Source organism: Falco punctatus (genome assembly GCF_963210335.1).
Source record: "Falco punctatus genome assembly, chromosome: 3".
Classification (NCBI taxonomy): Eukaryota; Metazoa; Chordata; class Aves; order Falconiformes; family Falconidae; genus Falco; species Falco punctatus.
The window spans coordinates 51,176,549-51,201,005 of record NC_137582.1 but is presented as its reverse complement, the minus strand read 5'-3'; the positions used below and the strand labels follow the sequence as shown (position 1 = coordinate 51,201,005).

At 39.3% G+C, this 24,457-nt stretch overlaps 1 protein-coding gene across 3 annotated transcripts in view; it reads left to right on the top strand.

Annotated features, from left to right (window-relative positions):
- The window catches only part of SPIDR (scaffold protein involved in DNA repair), a 209,168-nt gene that overhangs the window by 69,962 nt on the left and 114,749 nt on the right, over window positions 1-24,457 (top strand). For all 3 annotated transcript variants that reach the window (XM_080381474.1, XM_080381472.1, XM_080381473.1), the window contains exon 8: window positions 11,940-12,159. In XM_080381474.1, the coding sequence (XP_080237600.1) occupies window positions 11,940-12,159 (220 nt within the window). The remainder of the gene's footprint in view (window positions 1-11,939; window positions 12,160-24,457) is intronic.

Genomic DNA, 24,457 nt, shown 5'->3' with positions numbered 1-24,457 from the left:
CTGTTTCTCACTGGAGCTTTAGAGGGCTTATATTCTGTGGCAAATTGCATACTATGTGTTCAAAATGCCACCCATGTGGAATGGCACGTTATATTTCTGACCTTAATTCTTTACTTATTTTTCCAGTCACTTTGCCTAGATCTGATGTCAAGCTAGCTGATCTCCAGTTATTGTAGGTCACTTTGTTTGCCCTTCCTGAATTGTAGCACAATATCATCATCCTTTCAGTTTTCTGGAGTTTCTCCAGTGTTTGAAGACTCCCTAGAAAGTAACATCAGGGAACCAGAAATGTCTTTAGCCAACTCTTTTCAGAACTGCTGTGTTGAAAATTATACAGGCATGCTGACTTAAAACCAACCAAGCCTTCTGCATGTTTATCCTCCACCTGAGTTACTAATGGATAGGAGGTTACTTTATCATTCTTGTGTGGTATGAGGACATCCTCTTGCTTCTGAAATATGGAACAGAAATTGATATTGAATAGTTCTGTCTTTAAAAGAAAATTAAAATCTGTAGTGTTCTCTACAGTAATGGACTTGTAACATCGCTAATATGGTAATATTCTTTTTGTCCTAGCTTCACAGGTGTCATTACAAAACGCTGTGTTTGACTGCTCACCATTTTGTTAGATTTTAACTCCTAGGCTGAAATATTCCATGCTAAAGTCTGCCTCTGGCTGAATTCCTTTCTTTGATTATTCTTCTTTCAGAAAATGAGTCAGAATTTGTTAGCATTTTATGAGAAAAAGGCTATGGGAAAATACCTTGCTCTGTTAAGTACATTTTAAAAATTCTGATGAGTGTCTTCAAGATGATTTAGTTTTGGCAGAAGATGAACCATTTCTGGGATATCCCTTTTGTCATCGTAGTGAAAATCTACAAGAACTTGGGCAAGTTAGAAGTCTTTTAGACAAACTACTGTTTCATTTACCTTATGAGCATTTGCTAAAATTTCTGAAAGATGCTGAACATGCCATAATTTAGGAATACACTTCAACTTCACAGCCAAAATTTCACTTCCAATTCCCAAACTTTATTCCAAAGCATAAAGATGATAAAATAATCATTAAAATAGCTTTGATAATATTTGGGGGATATTTTTTTATCTGGGAAAGAATTTGTTTTTGACAGTTTTGTTCTTTGAATGGCCATACCATTTCATGTCACTGAAATAAAACTGGTGTTTGGTTTGGAAAATGTCAGTTAGAATGGTTGAAATTCTAGTAATGTAACTAGATAACCTTCTAATTGCTTCTAGTCTAGAAATGTGAAGTGTCAGCACAGCAAATGCATACCACTTTAAGCTTTCATCTTTTAAGGTTCATACTAAGGGTGTCTAACTAATCTGAGGTACTTCTGTTTTGCCCAATAATATTTCTAAACCACATTGTTTCCAGGATTGTTTCTGACTTTGGCTACAAAAGTAGAGGAAAGAACTTCTCAAATGACAAACTTGAATGAGTTATCAAAGGAGCCTGAAGATTAATGCAGAGGATTGAAGTAACTTAGTTGCTGGGAGAGGTGGTACATCATTTTGGATATCCCATAGATATGCAGACCAGAATTTCATTGCTAAAGCAAAGGGGAACGATTTCAAATGAGATCAGTTTGAAGTCGTCCTTCCATTTGAGATTTAAGGAGAAATGTTTCCAGAAGTGCGGGCCCTTCCCCCCTCGTTAGGCACTTCATGTTACAGAATTTTATGCCTTTGTTTTGCTGTTGTTTACTTTTATGTTGTATCAATGTTCACATTGTCCAACCCCCCCTTGTTTTGGCTCTTTTTTTTTTTTTTTTTTTTTTTTCCTAATTTCTTTCTGTTTGCTCCTCTGACCCCTTTCTGTAAGTAAGCATTTTGGTTTGGCTGCCTCTTGGTCACTGGGATGAATCACTACCCCAGAAAAGAGCGCCGCCTTTCAGCATGCACTTTCTGGTTTTTATGCAGTGCGTGGGGGTCTCATTTTTGGCCGACTCATTCTGCAGGGCAGAATAAATCTTTTTGGGTCAAAATTGCATTTGGCAGCCGGTCCCTGTGTTTTACTAAGGATATGTGTTTTTGCAAGTGATTGGTCATTCCACTTCTGTAATCAAGCTAACCATATCAGACAGAGGCCTGAAAGGAGAGAAGACGAAAGCTTGCCCATGCTATGCAGTGTTTGTTGGATGCTTGCTGTGGTTAGTTCTAATGGAGATGGATGTTGGGCTCTTTGCCACAAATCCAGAATTTTTTTTTCTTGACAGGATGTAAGGGAGGCTGAGAGGTGTGCAGTCCCCATAACAGCAAGTCTCTGATCAGTCAAGCTGATGGTTTGAGAGTACTATGTGCAAGGGCTTTCAGACCATTTGCAAGGTTTTTTTTCCTGCATGCAGTGCTGCAACTTCCCTGTGAAGTTTCCTGTTTGGGCAAAGAGGAGATCTGGACAGTTGAGAGAGGAAAAAAAACAATCAGCAAAACCCCAAACCTTTTTCCTGTCTACTTGTTATACGGGGATTGCATGATGCAGAAGTAAAAACAGTGCTTTTCTGAGTTACATTCAGGCAACATTCCTGTCTATAGGACAGGACACCAACAATATTTGAAGCAAACTCATATAAATTTCTTCTGTAACTTCAGATATTTTTCTTCCTATACTTTTTATTTTCTATTGTTTTTATTTTCCTTCCAGTTATTAAACAGTTTGTTACCTAAAATGCATAAGCATATTATTCCTTAGCATTTGTAGTCTGATACAAGATATTTAGTATTTGTTGGCCTGAGATTGAGTTTTGGGATTGGACTACAATTGAATTTCAGTAATAAACCCAAACCGTTGATGTTTCCTTCCACACTGCTCCTTCCTCTCAGGGGGAAGTGACCTTCAAGGAGCAACAATTCTTCAGTTTGCTGAGGCAAGTGGAGCACCCACATGAAGGGAGTAGGATGAAGCCCTGGAGATGAGGACAGGGTTTCACATGTAACAACACATTTTCAGGAAGGGAGAACAGAAGAGGACATAAACAATCACTCCCCCTGCTTTCAGTTTCAGTGACTATTAGGTGATAGGAAGAAAGGATTTTAACAGCTTGAATGTCATGAGACTTGCATAAAAATTTATCTCTGTGGATGAAGAAAACAAGAGTAGTCCTTAACAGCGTTTCTTCTTACCATGCAGAATTCTTCTGCAAGCATGAAAGTCTGAGCTTTGCTAGTTGTTACTTATTTACTTAGTTCTTGATAGTTTTTTTTATAACTTAAGATTTAATACTATAAATTACAGACAAAATTTGGCAAGTGGTGAAATTTATGTTTAATTTTTTTTATTTTACTAGTCAACTGTCTGAACTTGTTACAGCATTGGGAAGGAAAAAATCAAATGTAAACTTGTCTTTTTCAAACAAGAATTCTTTGTATTGTTTTGGGTTGTTTTTTTTTTATGAGAAACAATAATGGCATGCACAGTCATTTTAAGTAGCTTACATATGTTCTTATAAAGAATGTATACTGTTTAAAGCACAGCCAAATTTAGCAGCCTTTTTAAAATGCATATAGATGTGGCAAGAAGCCATCATGCCTGCAAGACTTGGTGTGTCTTTGAGAAAAATATTTTTGAATGGCTTCAGAAGTTACCAGCCCAGGAAGAATAACAACATGTATAGATCAGAATAGCAACCAGATGTTTTTGTACAGGCTGTGAAAACATTGGAATCTCTACCTGGTTTTCAACATTGACTTTGGATTGCAAGGGTCTGCTTGGTATCTACCTGCTTGCTGAATTTGTTATTAACTGCACCTGCAATCTTTTACAGAAGGGAGGAGGAGGAATAATAATGGGATGCCAAGCAAAAGAATGTTTTTCTTTTGATTTATGCCTGTATTTTGATATTTTTACTTTTTACACTTGAGATTGAAAGTAAAATGTTATGGCCTGAACTAGAAAATGCAGGCTTGGCTGTTCTTCCACTGCAGATAGTAAATGCTGTCCCAGGAGCATGTCCAGCAACTGCAGTTTTGGAACCCACATTAGACAATTAGAAGTTAAATGATGTTGGGATGAAATAATGCCTGTGAAAAAAATAACTGAGTGAGATAAATTTGGAAGTGTGTTGCTGGTTTGCTTTATTAAACAAGGCATAAATTGGGGTTTTCTTTACTTCATACTTCCATAAGGTGTATCTGATCCACCCATCCGAACCAAAAGAAGAAATTTACTTTCATTCTTAGTGCAATAGGTGCTATTCCCAACATTAATGGTCCATTGTACTTTCAGCGAGAAATAGTATTTTATAAAGGCTTTTAGCTAGGATTAGTAGAAATTTGACCTGGGTCAGACCTGGGTAACACCTGTATTTCTTGTAGTTCATATTTCTAAAGAACTTGCCAGTTAAGTATGATTTAACTTTTCAGCCATGTTCTTTAGAAAAGTCAACTATGTCTGGTACAGCACAAATTTGCTTCTAAACTGCAGTTTGTAGATATGATTTGTTTGATAGCTTTTTGACAAAAGTAATAGTAATTTGTTATAAGGGAGAAAGACAGATGCTTTTAATTCAGATATCATTAAGATCAAGAATTGTGCATTTTGACTGTTTAGCTGGCAGGAACAAATACAGGTTGTCCTGACTGCCTTTGCATGAAACAAGTATTTGTTAGCAGTTTTTCAAATATTAATGTGACTTCAAGGAGTCTCATCTTCTTCCCAATCCCTCGGGTTTTCTTGTTTGTCTTGTTTTTCAGAAAGCTCTACTTGCATGAGTATTTTTTTTTTTTAGCGATTTAAAAGGAAGGTGTTGAAGGACTGTTTCTTTTACCTTTTGCCCTGCTTGCTTGGTTTCTTTTATCCATGTGACTTATGGGGTAGGTCTTGTGGCTGAGAAGTTTCTCTGTTATTTTGTCATTCTTGCTTTGCATGATAGTGCACATGTATTTAGTGATAGGTAGGTGCCTGTCCTTTATTACTAGAGGCTTTTTACTATCACAATAATAATTTCTACTATTCTCTTCTTCATGCTAGCGTATGAAGGTTTTTTGTGTGTTTGTTTGTTTCTTTCTTTCTTTCCGGAATGGTCAGTGGGGCAGAGCTGTACACTGCTTAGCATTTTACTGAACTCCAGTTTTCTTCTGTGTTTGTAAGATCTGTTCTGTGTGTTTGTAGTTCACTGTTTTCTGCACTGTTACTGTGGCCTTTATGGAAATTTATTTCTACTGTGTGTCATGTATGATTGTTATATTCAGATGGGCACATCAAGTCCTTCAGCCCTGTGGGTGAGATGCATTCCCTCAACACTGCAAGATTTTTAAATCCTTATGGAAGAATGGAAAATTGAAAAATTCAGGAGTACCCACCATCACAGAGTCAGCCTGCAGATGTTTCATTTCTGGAGACACCAAAAAAAAATATGTAACAGCAGCCAGAGCTATCAATGCACAAATTCCAAGTATTACTCAGGGAAAACCATCTCTGAATTCCTCCATTCAGGTACAAATACACGAACATCACACCTCCCAGAGACCATAAATACTCCACTGTTCAGGGAAGTGTAAGCCATGCAGGAACCAGCCCAGCTGTTCTTGCTCCTGTTGATGTGCTGGTGGTGTTACTGTTGTTACTTACGCTGAGCTGATCTGCATGGAGGTGCCCTGGCTGTCCCAGCTAACACATTCAAATCATGCAGAATGTGGTAAATTACCTTCCGTCCCAGCTTCCTCTGCAGGACCTGGGAGATGTTGCATACCCCAGGTTGTTGTCCTAAAGCACTTTTCCTCACCCTGTAGGTCTTGTAGGGCCTCCTTTGCTGCTAGAGTTCTATCAGCTGTCAAGAGAGAGTTTGTTCCCTTTGAGAGCTTTCCGTTCAAGGCTACAGGTGTTCTTCTGTATCATTTGAACAGTAACACTTCAGCAAAATTCACTTAAGTGAGGTGAAACTGCATGTAGTCTTACTGATGTTAATATCTGATGCAGTTCCCATACAGCAGGTCCTATGGATCCTCTCCCTGCCATGTGTTCAGCTTCCTGTGACAGTGTAGCAAGAAAAACATAAAATGTGCAGTCCCCAAAAGAGCATAATTTTTATGTTTTTCTCCTCATTTGTCTTCCTTATTGGTAGTTATGGAGTTATTAAAATGAAGTTTAGACTTGTATTTCAGGCACTGAAGTCAGAATGTCTGAACTTTTTTTTTTTTTAATTCTCCTCCTCAATGTTTTTCCTTTTATTCTTTCCAAACTGCTTTTTGGTTGTTAAAGAGTCAAAGGAGAATGGCTTTCTTCTTAGACTCCCTCCTAGTCTGCCCTTGGCATGACCAGTGCATCATCATCTGTGACCATGTACATTTGGTGTTGATGTGGCTTAAATATATGCATCTGCTGTGAAGCCACTTTATTAGGTCTGAAGATTAAGGTCATTCCCTCTGCCAGAGATGTAGAGTCATGTTGAAGTTTTCCAAAGGCTCAAGATCTCAGGGTCCGTGATCTCCAAAGGAACAGGGAATTATTTTTTTTTCTTATTTAACCCTCCTGGAATTCAGGGTAATGCAGAACATCTGCAAAGTACTGCATCAAAACATGTTTTGATGACATGGTATATGACTGAAGGGCAGCATCACCCTATGTACTGAAATAATAAACAGAAATGAAAGGAACTAACTGGGGAAACTGATGCATTCAGCATGAAATTTGTTTGTTCATCTCCACGCACTTGAAATATGTTCATGGATTAATTGAGCTACTTCACGTCTGGATTGCAAACTGGAGTGAGACACCAACATCCTAGAGGTCAATTGGAATTAAATAATTGACTATGGATGTAAGAACAGATCTCCTAGGTGATCAAACAAAAAATTACTCTAGCCTAAGATCCTGTTTCTGGCAGTGACAAGAGCTACCTAAATGCCTAGGAAAACCTGTAACAGGGCTAACACTTGATATTTCCCCAAAGTATTCTTCCGATGATCTCCTAAAGATCTCTAACTTAGGGACTTTCTGAACCAAAACTAACGTCTGTGGTTCTAGTAATTCTAAATAATTTTCTTTCTCGTACCATGAAGCTACTTGTTGCTTTTCTGAACCCATGTACATAACATAGACTTGTTTTGATCACACAATTGTGAAGCATCAGGCTTTTCTGGAAATTATTCCCAAGGTCTTTGCCAGGTTCATTCTGTTACTACTGTTGCCAAAAAGACCTTTCCCTATGATTTCAAAGGTTCTCCTAACAGTAGCAATGAGAGGCTAATGTCCCACTTGCCTAGGTTTGGATCGGGATTTTTTCATCTGTGTCTGAGGAGCTTGAAGATGTGGCTCCAGCATGTGCTGGTGGGGTGGTGCTGAATCTGCCTGGCCGACCCCTCATGGCAGGGCTGCTGGATGGTTTTTGTTAGACCTTGTTTCTTGGCTGGGAGGGAGGTTCTTGTCAATCATAGAGAAGCTTCACCAGAAATACTTCCCTGCTTAAATGGCTTCTTCCTCCCACCAGTCAGTTGCTCCTGCTGGTTTCACTCATTCTGGACCACTTGTGAGGTCTAGAGGAATTAATTTGTTTGATCACGGTCCATCTAGCAATGATTTCTGTCTGTTGCCTTCCAGTGGGTGGCACTTACTGCAGCAGTGTTCTGCAACGGGCTGATGTGACCTCTAAGGGTGGAAACTAACCCAGCTTATCAGTGGTACCTGATTTTCCTTGTACTCCAGCCCTTCTGTGGCCAACATTTTGAATCACTAGTAGCCAGCATGTTGCTGCGTGTCTTTGTGAAAGTTTTTTTTTTTTTTCTTATGGAAAATTCTGTTAAAGTGACGGAGCCTTACAGGCCCTGTTGGCTGATTTCCCCTCCTTTTAAATGGTGCTCTTTAAAGGAGGCACGTTGTACATTCCAAATACCTCTTCAAAATTCACACTCAACCAGATTTATCAGCGCCTTTCTATCTCTCTTTGTGGCACCTCAAGTGTTGCGTATCAGGGATTGAATTTATACTTCATGTCCCTGGGATGAATAAGCTCTCTGTTTATATTCATGGGGCCAGATATTTCAAATGATCCTTGAGCCTGTGTCAGTGCATGTTTTCTCTGACTTCCCAGCTGACTGTGAAGGCTGCAGAGAGGTGCCAGAAGGGGCAGCTGTCTGTGCTAGGCTGTCTTCCAGGACTGCTGAGCTGCAGCAGCCCTCTGTCACCAGGAGCTCACAGTGCCCAAGGCTTTCCTGAGAAATGCACCTATGTCTGATGCTGATCAGGCAGCAATTTGGGTTTCAATCTTTATCTCCCTCAAGCATTGCGCTGTTGCCAGAGTGCAACAGAGGTATCTGGCACCAAAGAGCTGCTTTCTTAAGCAGTCCTCAAATTGCTGCTTGAATGGAAGATTTCTAAACACATCCAGGCAGCTGTATGCTCACTCTGTGTGTGTATGTGGGCTTGTCTTTCAACGGGGGAAGAAAGGTTACCTTCAAGCAAACAAGCTGAAGCTTTTTTAAATGAGCATTCCATAGGTACCTGCAGTTCTTACTCTTTCTCAAGGTCCCTCCAATGTATAGCATTATGCCTACAGTTGGCAGTTGAAAGTTAACACTAGGTATGCTCTGACCTATGTTTTCATTGCTGTAGCATGTGTCTACCCATTGCGGACACTAAGGCTCAAAAAAGATGAGAGTCTGGCCAGGAGTTGCAGAACATGTGTATGCTTATGGAATCAAATGTGCCTGTGGACCACGCACCTTGAACAGCTGTATCTCTGTTCGGTAACCTCATCTTGCCTGTCCTTCCTGTGTGCTGAAGGAGCTTCTTAAAGACAGTCCAGCCTGAGCACCATAAGGGAAAAGAAGTAACTGGATAGTGCTTGAAACTGGCTTAATCCAGCTTGGTTGGGCTGTTACTGAAAAGAACCATCATCTCTCAGTCCCTTCCTGCCCCACATGCCCCCTTTCCATTTACTTGATGCTTCCTCTCCCTAATACCTGCTCGTGTGCTTTGGTGGCTTTGCAATTAGCTGGATTAGCTCATTGATTTTGTTAAAAACTAATCCTGAAGAAAGAAATCCTTAAGTGCTTTAGACAGCAGAATGGGAAATGAAGGAATATGCAGCGTAGGAACGGGCAGGATTGCAGCACAGTTATTGCTTGCACCTTTTTGAATACGTATTATTTTAAGATATTCTTCCTTGGTTTAAGATTACTAGGTATTGCCAGGAAACCTGTGCATCTGTGAATTTTAATTTCTTGGGCTGTAATTTTGCTTTGCAAGTGAAATTACATGAATGAGGATTTCACCAAGGAAGTAAGAACTTCTGTGAATTATCCAAAGGTGAAAGAGAACACTGCAAAATGTTGCAGTGAGCTTTTCATGCAGATGAACAAACAAGTAAACTTCTCTGGAAACTGTAGAAATTGCAGTGATCCAGCCGATCTCCTCGCCCACAAATTATCCCTTAAATGTGCAGCCACATATATTTGATTTATTTTTGATTGACTTAACAATACAAGAGCCAAATGAATTAAAAATGAAACTACTTTCTGAACCTCAGTGTTTCATCACATGCCAGGAATCCAAAGTGCTTTGCCATGCTGTTTGAGAGAGCATTCTATCATCATCAGTAATAATTTCTGAGTAATTACATTAAACTATCTCTGTGCATCTAAATAAACAAATAGTCTGTGGTTCTGTAGAATGTGCATGTGTGCCAAGTGTGAGACTTGGCTAGCTGAAATTGTGATGCTTTTAACATAGAAACATTCGGCTCCATTTAGTATCAGCTCCCAGTGTTTGCACCAACTTTAAGACTGGCTTGCAAGAGATGCTGGTACTTGGTAGGGTTTTTTCCTCCAGTGCCTTTTAGAAGCTTTCATATAGGTATAGTTCTTGATTTACTTACTATTTATCAGTGTTTTAGAGGTATTTAAAAGAAGAATGTTATTAGGTTGTCACTCATTTTCTTCAACCTGCTTTATCAGCTGAGTAACATGTACGCTGTTGACCAGTAAGAACTGTCATAAAATTCTGTGTGTAAGAAATGTGTAGTTCAGAAGTGATGAACAGTCTCTCTCATAAGCTGTCTTAATACTTGGTTTTTTATAGACTGTTATTGTTTTTTAAAATTGAAGCTGATTATTTTGTTACTTGGTTTTTAAAGTGGATGAAAATGCAAATTATGCAGTATGTCTAGAGGGGAGAGGTAAATGCTCACTTTGAAAGCTGAGAATTTTTGTGGTTAGGGGCATTTGTTTCTGTGTGCCAGATGACTTGGGGTTGACAGAGGACCACAACTGCAGCTAGTCAGGCAAAACACAATTCAAGTGTGAATATTCTAAGTCCTTGCCTTTAGGCATAGAAAACTAGTCTGCACTCACACTTAGCAGAAGTTTGCACATAAGCAGACCTTAGCACAGTGCAGTGAGTATTTAGAGTGGCACCATGATGTTGCAGCCTTCCCTCAGAAGGTGACAGCAGTGAGGAGTAATAGCAGTGGCAACCACTTCTTTTCATCAGCCAGTCTCACAGGACTTGGCAGAAAGCATCGATTCTCCTACTGCTGTTTCTCAGATCTGGAAAAGGAGGTTGAGCTGTAATGCCTTGAGCACCAATGTCTTATGTACATCACATAGAGGACTTTCTGGTGGAACCCTTTATGCTGCTGAAAAATACCAGTTCATGGGAAACAGAACACTTTGCAGAAGTATGTTGCATGTGATGAAAATTTGATTCACATAAAAGTGGTTTTGAGAATGTTTCAGTTTTATATTTCAAAATTACTTTATTTCAGTTTCAGCATAAAATGTAATAAAGACTGGGGAATACAAACAGGGAAAAAATATTTTAAAGTTTCTCATAAACCGTAACTAAGATATTTTCATTTATTTTCCAAAGGAAAGACATTCACAATTGTGAAATGGGCCTTAAAATAAACAAACAAATAACTAGTACAGCTCTGCCATTAAGTTCTAGTATCATGTTCGTAGTTCCTCCCCTGCTTCTTTGCTGTGGGAAGACTGTAATTTATTTCAGCTGTTTTTCTCAGGATGCTGCGTTTTTCCCAGTGTAGCTTGTGAATCAACATGGGTAGAATTAGGGTGCTGCTGCCCTGTCCTCTGGCACCATCTTTCTCCCCTAACTGCTCGTAGCATTTGGCAGGTAGATAACAACAATTCTTTCCTCAGTGACCAGCGTGCAAATCTGAGCAGGGCTAGGTGAGAAAGCGAATAAATTTTACATAATCTTACAGTGCGGACTCAGGTCTGTATGAGTAGCTGTTACCCTGTGCAGACTGCAAAGGGAGGTAGAAGTAATATCATTTCTGTTGTTTCTTGTTCAGCATATCAAAAGTGCTTAGAATTGAACTGTGGGGATGCTGGTATCTATTCATGTTCTTTAAAACGAGAGAGCCTTCTGTGTCCTGATTGCCTCCTGATAAAATGGATGATAAGTTTTGTGATAATTATTTTTAGGCAGTGAATATCTTACTCCCTCTTTCTCCACATTCATCTCTAAGTGTGAATCGTCAGCTTTTAGATGCTTTGTACCTAACAGAAACTCTTCTAACTTGGTCCCTGACAACTCTTGCTTTGAGAAAGGTCAAGGAGGGCAATCACAGCTTCACTTTTAACACAGTGTGATTATTCTTTTTTTAAATAAATTTATTTTATGCAGTATCTAATAAAAAAAGACTGAATAAAGTGAATGAGTTGCAATATTAAAAAGTTCAGATGTGGTGGGAGAGGACTTGTTGTGAGGAGTTTGTGATTTCATTGGTGTTTGGAAGAAGTGCAGGTAGGCTTTCGTCTCCACGGTTAATAGTATTTATGAAGAAAAGAAAAATGGCCACAAAACTTCAACGTAAGTCTTTTGGTGGGGCAGTGTATTCTACTCGCGTAGATTTTTCACACTCAGACAGATCTGCAGAGAGCAGAGGGATGCATATCTTTATAATTTCTTTCTCCTCATCCAGATTTTGCATTTTTGTTTTTTATTTTAATTTACTTTCCAGATAAAACCGGTGTCTTAATTGTGAAGATCTTAGAAATGTTTGAAGAGTGTACAATACAAGTTGCCATCTGCCAGCAGCTGGAACAGTCTCCTGCTATGCTTTCATCCGAGGATGCTGTCATCAGTGCAGGAGAACCAATACTCAAAGTCCTCTTTGCAAGAGAGACAGCAGCTTACCTGAAGAGCAAGCCACAGGATGTCATCCACATCTACCCTCCATGGTGAGTAAGGAGAACTGGCCACGCTTGCTGTAGCACTGCAGAACAAAGTGGGGTTGGTGGCATGCTGGCTGCACTCTTGTAGGAAAGACCTTCTGGAGTAAGGGGGGGGCAGGGCTTTCTTCTGGTCATCTGTCTCTGGCAGATGGAGAGACTTTGACAGATACCTTAAAGGTATCTCAGATAACAACTAAATGTGTATCATAATGCCTTTAGTGTTGCTCAGGGCTTCAGTTTTGTTTTTACTTAATATTTTCGAGTTTAGAGGAATGGAAAGGCCTGAGCAATGTCTTATCAATGATAAGGCCAATAAAGTGCATACTTTCTGGTAGCAAAGTAGTTCAGGAATGCTCATCTGTTGCTGTGAGTATGGGTATAATGTTTCAGTGGAAAAGCCTGTATTAACTGTACAGCATTCAGCAAAAACAACATGCAGCTAAAAAAGGGGGGGGGGGGGGGGGGGGGAGAAGAAATGAGAGTTTCATGTTGTTTTTAAGGAATCATTAGACACATTTTTAGTAGTTCCATGTTGCTGCTGCTGTCACTGCCTTCAGTTCCCCAAATTCCTCTCCGGTGCAACCCTTTCTGGAATTCTTCAAAATGTTTGGTCTACATTTGTGATTTTTTCTGAATTGGATTACTTTGCTGGTTTCAAGGGGTAGCATAAAGCGATGCAATTTCTAGAAAAGCAGTTGGTTGATGGTGGCTGTAGGCTGGAATGTCTGCTCTTCATAAAACTTCAAGAGAACTTCAAAGTGGGAATATTACTTCTTCTTTTCACTCTTCTCAACCCAAAGTATAAAAGAGGAAGTATTTTTCTTCTTATATATTTCAGCATTCATTACCTGAGTTTTAACCTCCAGCTGCAGCAGAATCCTGCCTCTAGTGTTTGTCAATATCCTTTTGCAAAATAGCTCTTCCTGTTTTGCAGAGGTTCATACCTGGTTTTTATCTTTATTGATAGTTGCAAATCATTTTTGGGTTCCCCAGTTTGTAATCTTTCACTTCTAAAATGTTGGTTAGCTCTTTTTGGAGGTGATTCAAAAATTAATTACTTAATCTGTGGTTTATTATGGCTACAGATACAACTATTGATATTTTACATGTGAAAAGATCAGTAGCTAAGGGAAATACAGTTGAATAAATTAAGTCCTAGTCTAATATGAAATAAGTCACTGCTGCTTTGTTTTTTTTCTTCCTCCCACCCCAAAGGTACTAACGTTTGTTCTTTTTTACCTCTTCCTTCAACAAGTTTCTTTTCATGCTTTACATTTGCTTTTGTTTGCCCCTGTTTTCTTCTTGTTTCTCTCTTCTGCAAACTGCCATATTAGTTCTGTTTTTCTCTTTATGTTTCCTCTGTATAGACCTTAACCTACACAAAGATTTTTGTACCGGCAAAGCTGTTTTAGTTAGGGTATGATTCAACTTCTTTTGTCCCCTCCTTTTTTCTTTCCCCAAATGGTTACTGTCAGTATGCTTAGCATGTTTATGTCCCAGACTGCTCCAGCTTGTTCCATGTCTGCTTTGGGGAGATGTAACAGATCCTTTCCAGACTACAAGCATCCATAACTGTACTAGTGTAGTCTTCTCATTTGTTTAAATTCTGAGATGTTCTGGACATAAAACTCATTCATATATATGTATATATATATATAAACTGAGATTTCTTGAGAAAACTTTATAGCTGACTGTTGTTCCAGAAATACCACTTTTTATTTGCTTTTGTTTTTTATTTTAGTAGGATGCACTTTTCATGTAAGCAAAAGGTTACTTCATAAAACCAGAATGTTTTGGCAGGGGATATGTCTGTGTGGTCAGAGTTGCTGTCCTTACCAATGTGACTCTCAAGGCGTTTTATAAAGACATTAGTCAATAGTGGCAAAACTGCATTATCTCTAGTCCTATTTTCTATCGTTTTGGCATTATCTTAATGTCAGTCGTCTCTTTGTTTACTCGCCAGAAGTCAAAAGAAGTTGGGCTGGATACTGTTAAACTAAACCTACTGGAGGCGGGGAGGGGGGAGGGTGAGGAGTGGTTTTGTTTTAGATTATTATTTGGCACTTCTAGTTTACATTAATTGGAAATTGGACTTCTGCACTTAATGGAAGTTTCCTCTATCGCATTTCCAAGCTTCTATTCTGTTAAACTCTTATGTGAGAGCTGTGCTGAAATGTAGTTTCTGTTACTCTGCGTTGAATTTTCTGTCGTTAAAAACAAATACTATTAGTGTTAAAATGCTTTCCTGTTGATTCAAATGTGTGACCAGTGTAAAAACAAATTAACTAACTCTAACCTTGACATAATGAAATAAGCATATTTATATATCTTACTGATAACACCAGTCAGAAGCAAAAGGGAACAAAAAAAGAAGTAAATGCAAGGGGGAACAATCTTTAAATGATCTGTGTGCACTTGGACACACAGCACATTGTGCGTTGTTGTACTGTATTTTGAGATATTTGTATGGTAAGGCAGAATGGGTTGACATGGGGTGATTTATAAGTGGACTGCTTCTACTGCTGTAAAGTAACGTCCTGAGAGTGGAATTCTTTGCTTCTTGCTTTCTCACCAGGCAGCTGAGTAGGTTAAGATGCAGACACACAGGCTGCTGCTTCTCTATGTGACTATCTATAAGCAAAATTTGAATGTATAATTTTGGAACCTTTGTAAAATTACTTTGCTTTTTTAACTGTATTTGTATGTGTTGTGAACTCAGTGCACAGCTTGGTATGTGAAATGTCTCTGGCAGTAGACGCATAAATACTTTGGGAAGCAGTGTTTAGAGATGTGTTGATGTATTTGTTGGTATTTGTTTGCATACAGAATCCCATGATACTTCAGCACTAGAATACAAGCAATTGAATTTAAAAAAATAAAATAAAGTATTGACAGGAGTCTGGTTATAAGAATCTTACCAACCTGGACATCACTCATGAAGAGTGGTCCCACCAGCTTTTAGAGGAGCTTTGTGTCAGAGTAAGAGTTTGCAGCACTGAGCCCTGATTTCTTTATAACTGGATATGGATTTCTTCAAGTTTAGTGTCTTAAGGTACCTATTTACAGTATTGAATGAAAGGGATTTCATGTGAGAATTGTCACTTGCTACAGGGAAACCAACCCTGATAGGCTGATTAACATTTTCAAACCAGCGTGCCTGGTGGAGGAAGGAGCTCAGCTACAGTGCCTCTGAGCTGTCTGATGGAAGACTGCTCTATCTTGGGGCTGTGTAGAAGTATTATTACAGTGTTGTATCTAAATAAAGCCTATTAACTTGGACACATCACATGAAAATGGTTGAGTGTTTTGGGCTGGAGCTGGTTTGTGTCTGGCGAGCTGGGAACACAACAGGCAAAAGTACTCAGCCCTGCCTGCCCCTGCCTGCGCAGGCTTGCCTTTGGTTGTCTTTGCAGCACCTGAGCAATTTCTTGGATTAAGATTTTAAATGAACACCTCATAATTTTTACAAACTGAATCTGAATCATTAAATGGTTTTAACCACTGGAAAATAAAAAGCTTATTACTAAGTCTAATTAAATTGATTCCTAAGTCTTTATTCACTTTGTAGAAATTCATATCCATCAAAAAGCAAAGACTGCTTGGTACTGCAAAGATGAGAGTGAATGGCAGCAAAGGCTTCCTGGTTCCACTGGTGGTGATTTTATGGCTTCAATTTATCTGAGGTTAATTTGTTTAATTGTAAAAATGATAGAAATAATTTACCATACCTAACAGAAAGTGGTAAAAGTTGGCATTTTTGGAGACTTCAGGATTCATTTTTCTGTTGACAGCAGGGCTCGAGGACGGTTTCCTTCAGATACTTCTGCCTTCTGCTCATAGATATGCCTACTGTTGAATATTCAAGATAAATTAACCTGAAGAAAATGGTGCAGATTAGAAGTCTTCCTTGCAATTAAATTTAACGACTCTGAAATGTTTTTCCTGTGTTTCTGAAGATAAACTACTAGAAGTGTGTTAATATTAATACAGCTGTTGACAATGGCAATGTAAACCACAGACGAAGTTTGATTTGGACAGGCTCAGATATCGATCCGTACCTACTGAATGTGATGGTCTGGTATGAAACCACTAGTTCAGGAGGTTCACGTGCTGCTGGTAACTGGAGGGCTGGGACAGTATGAAGGAGACAGATCCAGTTTGTGTTCTGTTCTTACATTGCCTGTAAACATTGGCAGTTATGCGCTGGCAGCAGACAAGATCCTTGGCTGGATAGCTGCTCTTCCCTGTGCAACTTCTCTGTGCTTAAAAAAAGGTGAAGAGGGGAAAAAAAAAAAGAAGAAAAAAAGAAAGTTTATTTTAGGAACTCAGTATGGTAAGTATATAAAACACTCTAACTCTGTGACATCAACAAGCAACTTCAGAGTTGTTCTTTAGTTTCTCATAACCTATGAAACCACAGGGAATCATAATTACTCAGCTTTGAAAGTGTTCCAGTGCCTGGTGAAAGTGTTTAATGTAGACTTCGCAATTCTACTTGCATTACACTAGATTCAGTTTCTCCTTAAAAGAGGTTTAGAAGAGTTTGAATTATTTACTGCCAAGAAGAGCTTGTACAAAACATTGCTGCAAATCAGTTGATACACAGCGAGGAAACCTTGCATCTCCATCCTTGAAGGTGGGCCAGTGATGGAAGTTGCAGTAGAAACATGCAGGCAAGCTGAACAAGTTTATGTACGGGAAGCGATCTACTTCTGTGGACTTACGTATTCTACTTTAGAATTATCCTAGAAATGCTGTAGTCTGTTTTGTTGGCTCAATAACAGGACTTAGGATAGGTGGATATGTTGCTGTGATTTGTTTGTTGTCTTAATACACTGTCTTACATTGCATACCCTTACATAATCCTGGTGAGCAATAACAGTACCAACACGGGGAGCTAACGTGAAGTAGGTGCTTTGACCTAGCGTGTGTGACTGGTGTTGAAGAGGGTTTGCCTTCCATTTGATGAAGATGGAGACTTTTTATCATTGTTGCTCTCACCCATCAAGGGAAGCATTTAAGAACATTGTTACAGAATACCTCCCTATCACAAGAAAGAACATGTGAAAGTAGGATCTTGGGCTTCATATATTAATGAAATGCAAAAATGACCTAATGCTGCTCTGTAAGAAAGAAAGCATCTATATCCTTTTAAATTTTCTTTTTCCATAAAGGTAGAAAATGAATATGAATTAAAGACACGTATGGAACATCTTTTACACAAATTCAGTTTCTCTACTTACTCCACAAAGAGGCAGCTTCTTTGAATCTTGATTGGTCAGTTGGACAAAACTGATCAATGTTCACAATCTTCCTTTGATGAAATCTAAGCGTTTACAAATATATATATACACATACATATAAAAATATTCAAATGGATGGAAAAGAGGAGAAAAAAAGATCCCTCCCATCAGAAAGATGTCAGCTCTGCCTTTACATTCTTTCTTTGAAGATGTTACAATAGCAGAGTGGGAGGACCCTGATAAGAGGGACAAGGCTCACTCAAAAGATAAAATTCTACAAAACTTCAGAGCTGTAAAGCCAGTGTGGGCACTATTTCTAAAGTACATATGGGAATGGCCTTGGAGCCAAAGATCAGATCATATCTGCTTGGAATTGCTTCTCGGAGGTCATGCAGTTGTGAAAATAGAAGCTTCTTTCAGAAGAAGCTGAAGCAGCTGCAGGTTTCTTGCAAGTGTGTATATTTTTTTTTTTGTTAGGCTATACCTTTCCTAGTGCAATCAATTCCAAAGAGATCAGTTCTCTTTTGAGAATAGGAATACAGATACTTTTTGTGAACAGAAAGTTGTCTCTAACAAGCTTTTAATATAATTTCTTCAATGCTTCTGTTGCTTTGTCCATTCTGACAGAGCAGGCCTTGGGGTTTTACTAATTTTTCTATTTTTAAAAATAAATTTGGGTTTTTTTGTCCATCCCCTCATATAAAGGGAGAAAGTTGTATCTGTAGAGCTGCTTAGGTATATCCTATTTTATGTCTCTAGAACTAAAGACATTAAACTATTACTATTATTTGTGTTTATTCACCGTGCATGTAGAGTATCAAAACACCACCCTTTCTTAGTAATCAGATCAATGAATAATTATGATCCTTCGTAGGTGGATGACATAACTGGGGAAAAAAAAAGCATTATAAAGCTTTGATTCCAAGAGGAGAATAAATCATTTATGCCATTTCTATGATTTGTCACAATCGCCTGCAGCAACAGATACCTGGTATTTTGGGTATGGGTTATGTCTAAGAAACATAGCAACATGGTTGCACTTTTACAGGGAGATAGATGTGCTTGTTTTTATAACATGGCATAGATAGATGTATTATATGGATGTCATACATAAAACATTAGTACCCTGAAAAACAAAGATGAAAGAACTGCTCTCTATGAAAGGGTTTTTCCATGGAGAAAAGAACAGAAGCATGTTTGGGGAAGATGGGAGCCTCAAGATAATAGATTGAGAGTTCTGTAGAAGATTAAAACTGGATTTTTAAACAGGACTGTCTGTCTCTGGGTTCATAGCTGGTGGCATCTTGACACACTGAAAAAGGGGAATTTCCACTGTATTGTACCAGTGAAGCACTGGGTTTTGTTGATATGTTTGCTTTCGGCCAAATCAGAGGGGTCAGAAGCAAGTGATGTGTTTGCGAAGCAGCAGCTTGGTTTTTAGGTCAAGGTTGAAATGCATTGTTGTCAGCACAGAAACCTCCTGCAGGGGTAGAATATGTCTGTGTGTCTGTCCAGATAGCTGTCTGAACTGGGTACGTGCAGCCAGCTGTTATGCTGCTGGCTCACACATGCAGCGAGGGCTATCCGGGCAGCCTGCACAGAGCTCGCCTACAAGGAGCATTGTGTGTTGTGCTCAGGAGGTAGTTCCATGGTCCAGAGGGAGCCTCCACCAGGACAACTTTCTTCAGTATGGGCCATTTCGCTTGTAAGAATAAAGAAGGAGGCAGTGGATGTAAATAGCCTGGTTTATGCTGGGGGGCTGGTTTTCCACGTTTGTGTCAAATATGAGAGATGGATCCAACATCGGTCCTACTAGAATGATTGTGTTGTCCAGTTAATGAGAAAAATCTTAATCACCTTACCGTGGTGCTTACATGTTGAGGAATTAGCCTACATTTGAGTCCATGTTTTTTTGGATCAGAAGAAGAAAATTATGGCTTTAAACATCTGTTCCTTATGGTCAGTGATGCTGTTTACATTTGATTTTTAGGTTACTGGAAAAAAATACTCGGTGAAAATGTCCTATCCTAATAATCACAAAATATTCTCATCCTGAAAGCTAATAATGTGTACTTTTTTTTTTTTTTTTTAATGAAAGGTCTATACTTGAAACTTTCCAGCTTTTATAAGTGAGGAAATTCCAAGCATTTTGTAGTGACAGATACTGTTAGTGGGTAGTTGTCCACTGACGTCAAAAACAGAGGATGGCGAACAGCTTTGTTCAAGTCAACAAAAAATGTACCGTCTTGGATAAACTTTGTGTTAACAACGGAGCTATCAATGATATACGAGCAGCTTCACATGAGTTCCCATGTGCATTCAATCCAATGCTAAATTCCAGATCTTGTTTAATGAGCAACTGATGGAGCCAAGACCTGGCACTGCACAAAATCCTGCAGTCTGCTTTATCCAGTCATGAAGGAAAAACAAGCTAAATAAGTTCAGATGAACAAGTTCAGAATTACTGCAGGGTTATTAAAAAGTTGTGATTTGTATTCCTCTGCTAATGTTTATGACTAACACATTTGGGACGTGTAAAACAATACTTAATTTGTAAAAAGACTATGTGCCAAAATTCCTGCAGTAGTTTAACCACTAAAGAGCAAGTTTTGACTGTATGAATGGGTTTGTTTAAATGTTTAAGATTATTAGCAATCAGCTAATCTTTTTTTAAAAATTTACATTTTGAAAAATGATTATTTTTTCCTGTTGGGATTGCTGTTCAGCACTTTCACTTTGTGAAATACAATGTATTCCCATAGCTTATCATGAAGAAGCAATTTTGAAGTCAAGTGCCATTCTCTTTAGCAGGTGTGGTTTGCTACTGTAATGGTAGGTGTGTAGTAAGATTTTTGCATGCAGTTGTGTATGCAGTTATGTTGGGCTTTGAATATGCTGGATATTTTATACCACAGTGGGTTTTCATGCTAAGCATGCTGGTGCCCTTATTCAAATTTGTGTGGGTGAAGAGATGGATAAAGTGTGAGTTTACCAAATTGTCATGTCTGGTCATTCCCTTCAACATGAAGGTATACTTTCTCAGACTCCTCCTCCTGTATGTCATATTTAGCTAAGCAAAAGTTAATGACTATACTCCTAGCAGAAATAATCATTAAAACCCCAAGTATTACAAAAGGGGAATGTTGCTTTCAAGCATTTGAAAAATTTGGAATGTTGCTACCCATAATGCAGTATTTAAAACATCCCTGCTATCCTGGGGGGTGGGGGCATGGGGAGAAGGAGGAAGAACAAATTTCGCTGTTAATTCTACCAGGCAGATCGCTTTCCTTTCGGTAAAAGCTCATGGAAAAAATGCCTGTGGTTTTATGTATTTTTGGCAGCAAGAACGTACTTTGGTATATAAAGCAGTTCAGCTGTGAAATATTCAGTGCAGCCTTTTGTGTGTTTGATGAAGCTTCTCTTCCTACCATTCTTCTGAGTCAACATTAACCATGCATATTGCAATGTATTACTTCTCCCTGAGTGGTAGGCTCCTTTTGACAGCTTCCCGAGATGTCTTGGAAAAGTATTCCTCTTGTTACTGTCCCAGTATAGCCTTCTGGCAGACCAACTTTCTCCCAGCAGAAGTATCAGAACAGTATCCATGACATTAGAAGTGGTGTACAACCATTAATTTTACCTTTGAGGGATTCACTGTGTGTTTTGAAAGCGAAGCAACTGGTATGGCTCCAAAAAAATCATACTTGGCAGTATGTGGGAAGGTTGGAGGGTTTTTTGTGGGTGTGTTTTTTTGGGTTTGTTTTGGGGTTGGTTTTTTTTTTCCCCGTCTTTAACCTCTTTGGACTCTGAAATGATATCTCTTGGCTCTCTCCTTGATAAAAGAGTTAAGAAGCCTAGTGAACATTTCTGTGGCTATTTCTGGTTTTGATGGTTCTTTCTTTCCCCCTTTCTTAAGTCTTGTTTTTTTATTTTTTTTATTGTGTGGTGCATGCTTGTTGTAGAGCACATCATGATGATGGGCTTTGCACAGTCTTCCTGGGAATTACTGTCCTTAGTCTCCATGTTCCTTGGGTGGCATAAAAGAGAGGACTGCATGTCCATCTTGAAGCTTCTGCTGCTGTTCACAACACAGCTGTTAGGCCAAACCCAGGTCTGTCAGCGTCTTCAGCTAATACCTTGTAATTTGAAGTGAGGCTGTGAAGAAATACCTACCCCCTTTTGCCACCTCTGAAGTATTGCTGGGACAGACATTATAGATCATAACATAACTACTCTGAAAAAAATGGCAGAATATCTACTAGAACGCTGTGTGCTACCGCACACTGAAAGCACTGAACTTGAGAACACCTTAGATTCAGTATAAAACCATAAATTGCATTGATTGTTATTTGTATTTTCATTTGTCTTCCCAGCATGGCACAGCATGTCTGCCTTTTGCATTTCCCAGAAACAAATCACTCCTCCAAGTTGAGGTTTGTTTTTGAGAAACATGGGCAATTCAGCTAAGTGAGACTTGTACATTGCATCTGTGCCTTAGCAAGTACTGCTTGTCTTCTGGTTCCCTGAGCTTGTCATAAATAGTAATTTAATAGGGCTGATACTATTTTATGCATTGTGAATGTCCAGATTGAGGAAGAGATAAATTTTATTGATATAGGCTGTTGCTGGAACTTACAGGGTTTCTAGGCTTAAGGGAGCCCAGATTTACAGTAAATGTATATTATAGTTGTTCTTCCAATTATTTGAAAACTTTTAATGTAGAATAGGATAGTTCGTTACTATCTTCCCTAATATTTCTTACCTTCCATCTCTCAGACAAAAATAAATAAGCTTCCCAGTATTTTCTTTGTCTTTTTGCAGACTCCTTTGTCCGACGCGCATGGCTTGCCATTTGAGAAGTTGTGCATGAGGTGATTGTTTAATTTTGCTGGGAAGATATGTGACTCCAGGAGTTCACTTTCCAATCTTGCTGTACAGCCAGGAGCTATTTGCTAGCTATACTCAAAACCAAGCCCCTTTTTTTTTTTTTTTTTTTTTTTTTTTAAATAAAATCAACTTACCATGTTATCAGCTTTTAGAACAGTCCACCTAAACCTTGAGAATTGCCTTTGGTTGCTGGTAACTTCAGATATGGCTGTAATTTCCTGATTTTTGAGGACGGCCATGCAGGAAGGAATGGAATCCCATTAGGTTTACTGGTTACCCTGAAACAGCCCTTAGCACCAGCTGATCTTAGACAGGAAAATAAGGGGGAGAAATTATTTCCACAGCCTAAATATAAATAACACCTTTTGGGGTGGGGGGAAAGGCAACTCTTATATGTATTTATTTTTTAGATCAGACTATATATAAAAGTATTCTCTTCCTGTGTCTTCCAGTTGTTAACTGGTCCAAATCCTTACCTGTGATCACAAATCTTGTTCTTGCGCAAACCCTACACCTTCATGGAAGAGATCTAAGATTTGGAAATGAGTGTAATCTTACATGGAAAGCCCCTCTATGTCTCTTTAGATTAAACTCTCACCAACATCTATTTTATAAATTAATATAGCTATTACTTGGTTGCAATGTTGGGTTTTGGAAGCTTTTATTGAAAAAAAATTTCCTATCCCACATTATCAGCTGTGTTGATGTACTGTGGCTATGTCTAGGAAGAGCGATTTCCATCCAGAATATGGACTAAATTTATTTAATATATCAAATTTATTATTAGATGTAGTTTGCTTATTTAACTACTATCATAATGCTACGGCTTCGTTAACTACATTTATTGTGGACAGTTTGGAGGAGAATACTCCCTGCAAGCTAGCAAGACAAAATCCAGCCTTACTGTACAACCGCATCAGATGTTAAAACTTATACAAAATGCATATATTGATGTGTAAATTCTACATTATAAAAACACAGGAGTCAAGGTAGCATGCATGGTTTGTTATTGCTCTTGACTGAAACTGGGCATGATCATAATCAAATGTGTTGGGGCTGGAGTCTGGAATGAGAGGCCTTTGGGTCTGGGCATCAAAAGAGCAGAACTCTCCTCCCCTTCACTTCTGCTTTGGCTTTCCTCAGCTTCCTGAGCTATTTTGGAAGTGACACAAGCAGTCAGTCGCACTGGTGATGCATTCAGTGCCACCTTCGTTGTACTCCGAGGTGAAGAACGCTTTTCCTCAGCTGTATTTCCCTTCTGTGTGCTGCACCCGTCCCTTGGCTGTACCAGACCAGTGGTTCTTGGGACTGCTGTACGCCGAATCAGTTAAATCATTTGCTTTGAACATGAAATATTTTAAGTTAGAGTTGTTGCGCAGTATGGCTCACGGTGTGGCCTTGCGGTGGCACCGAAGACCTGACTGCACGGGCCGGGGCTGAGCCTCGCGGGGCGGGCGCGCTTCAGGCAGCCTTGTGAACATTACATGAAAGCCACATCTTTCTCCTTGAGAAACCCCTGCCCACAGGAATCATTTTCACACAGCACTGTGGTGGGAAACCACTTTGCTAAATAGCGTTCCCAGGGTAATTCCCAGGGGCGGTGGCAGGCTGGCCGAGCCCCCGGCGCCGGCAGCACCCGCTCCCCTTCCCTTCCCGCCGGCCGGCCTCAGGAGGTGGCGATGCTGTCAGCAGAAGCCCAGGTAAAACTGGTCTTGGTGACTGATCTCTCCCAGATAGCCTCGGTGCTTGTTTGCCCAGGACTTTTTCTGGCGTCCAAGTTTCATGTCCGTAAAGTGAAAGTCTGCAAAAGAGGGACTTGCTCAGGTTTGTGTGCTATTACTTTTGCCCAGCTTTTAATAAGTCTGTACATTATCTGTTCTAAATGTAGGGACGTCCATGAGACAGTCGCCGCACTGTTTACACAACCGTCTCCTCTGTAATGCTGAAGAAGGCCACATGCCATTTACTTGTAACAGGCTTAAAAACTTCACCAGACTGGTTGTCATTGGCCTTGAGTACTGACGAACCGTCCTCCACCTGGAGAGCAAAACTGATCGTGTTACCTGAGGTTTTATTTCTGCAAAACACTTGTAAATGTCTCTGAAACTTAATTTTCTGCCCCCCTTCCATAAGATGTTTAGGAACTTTGCTTTGCAGTGAGCTTCTCAGGGAGA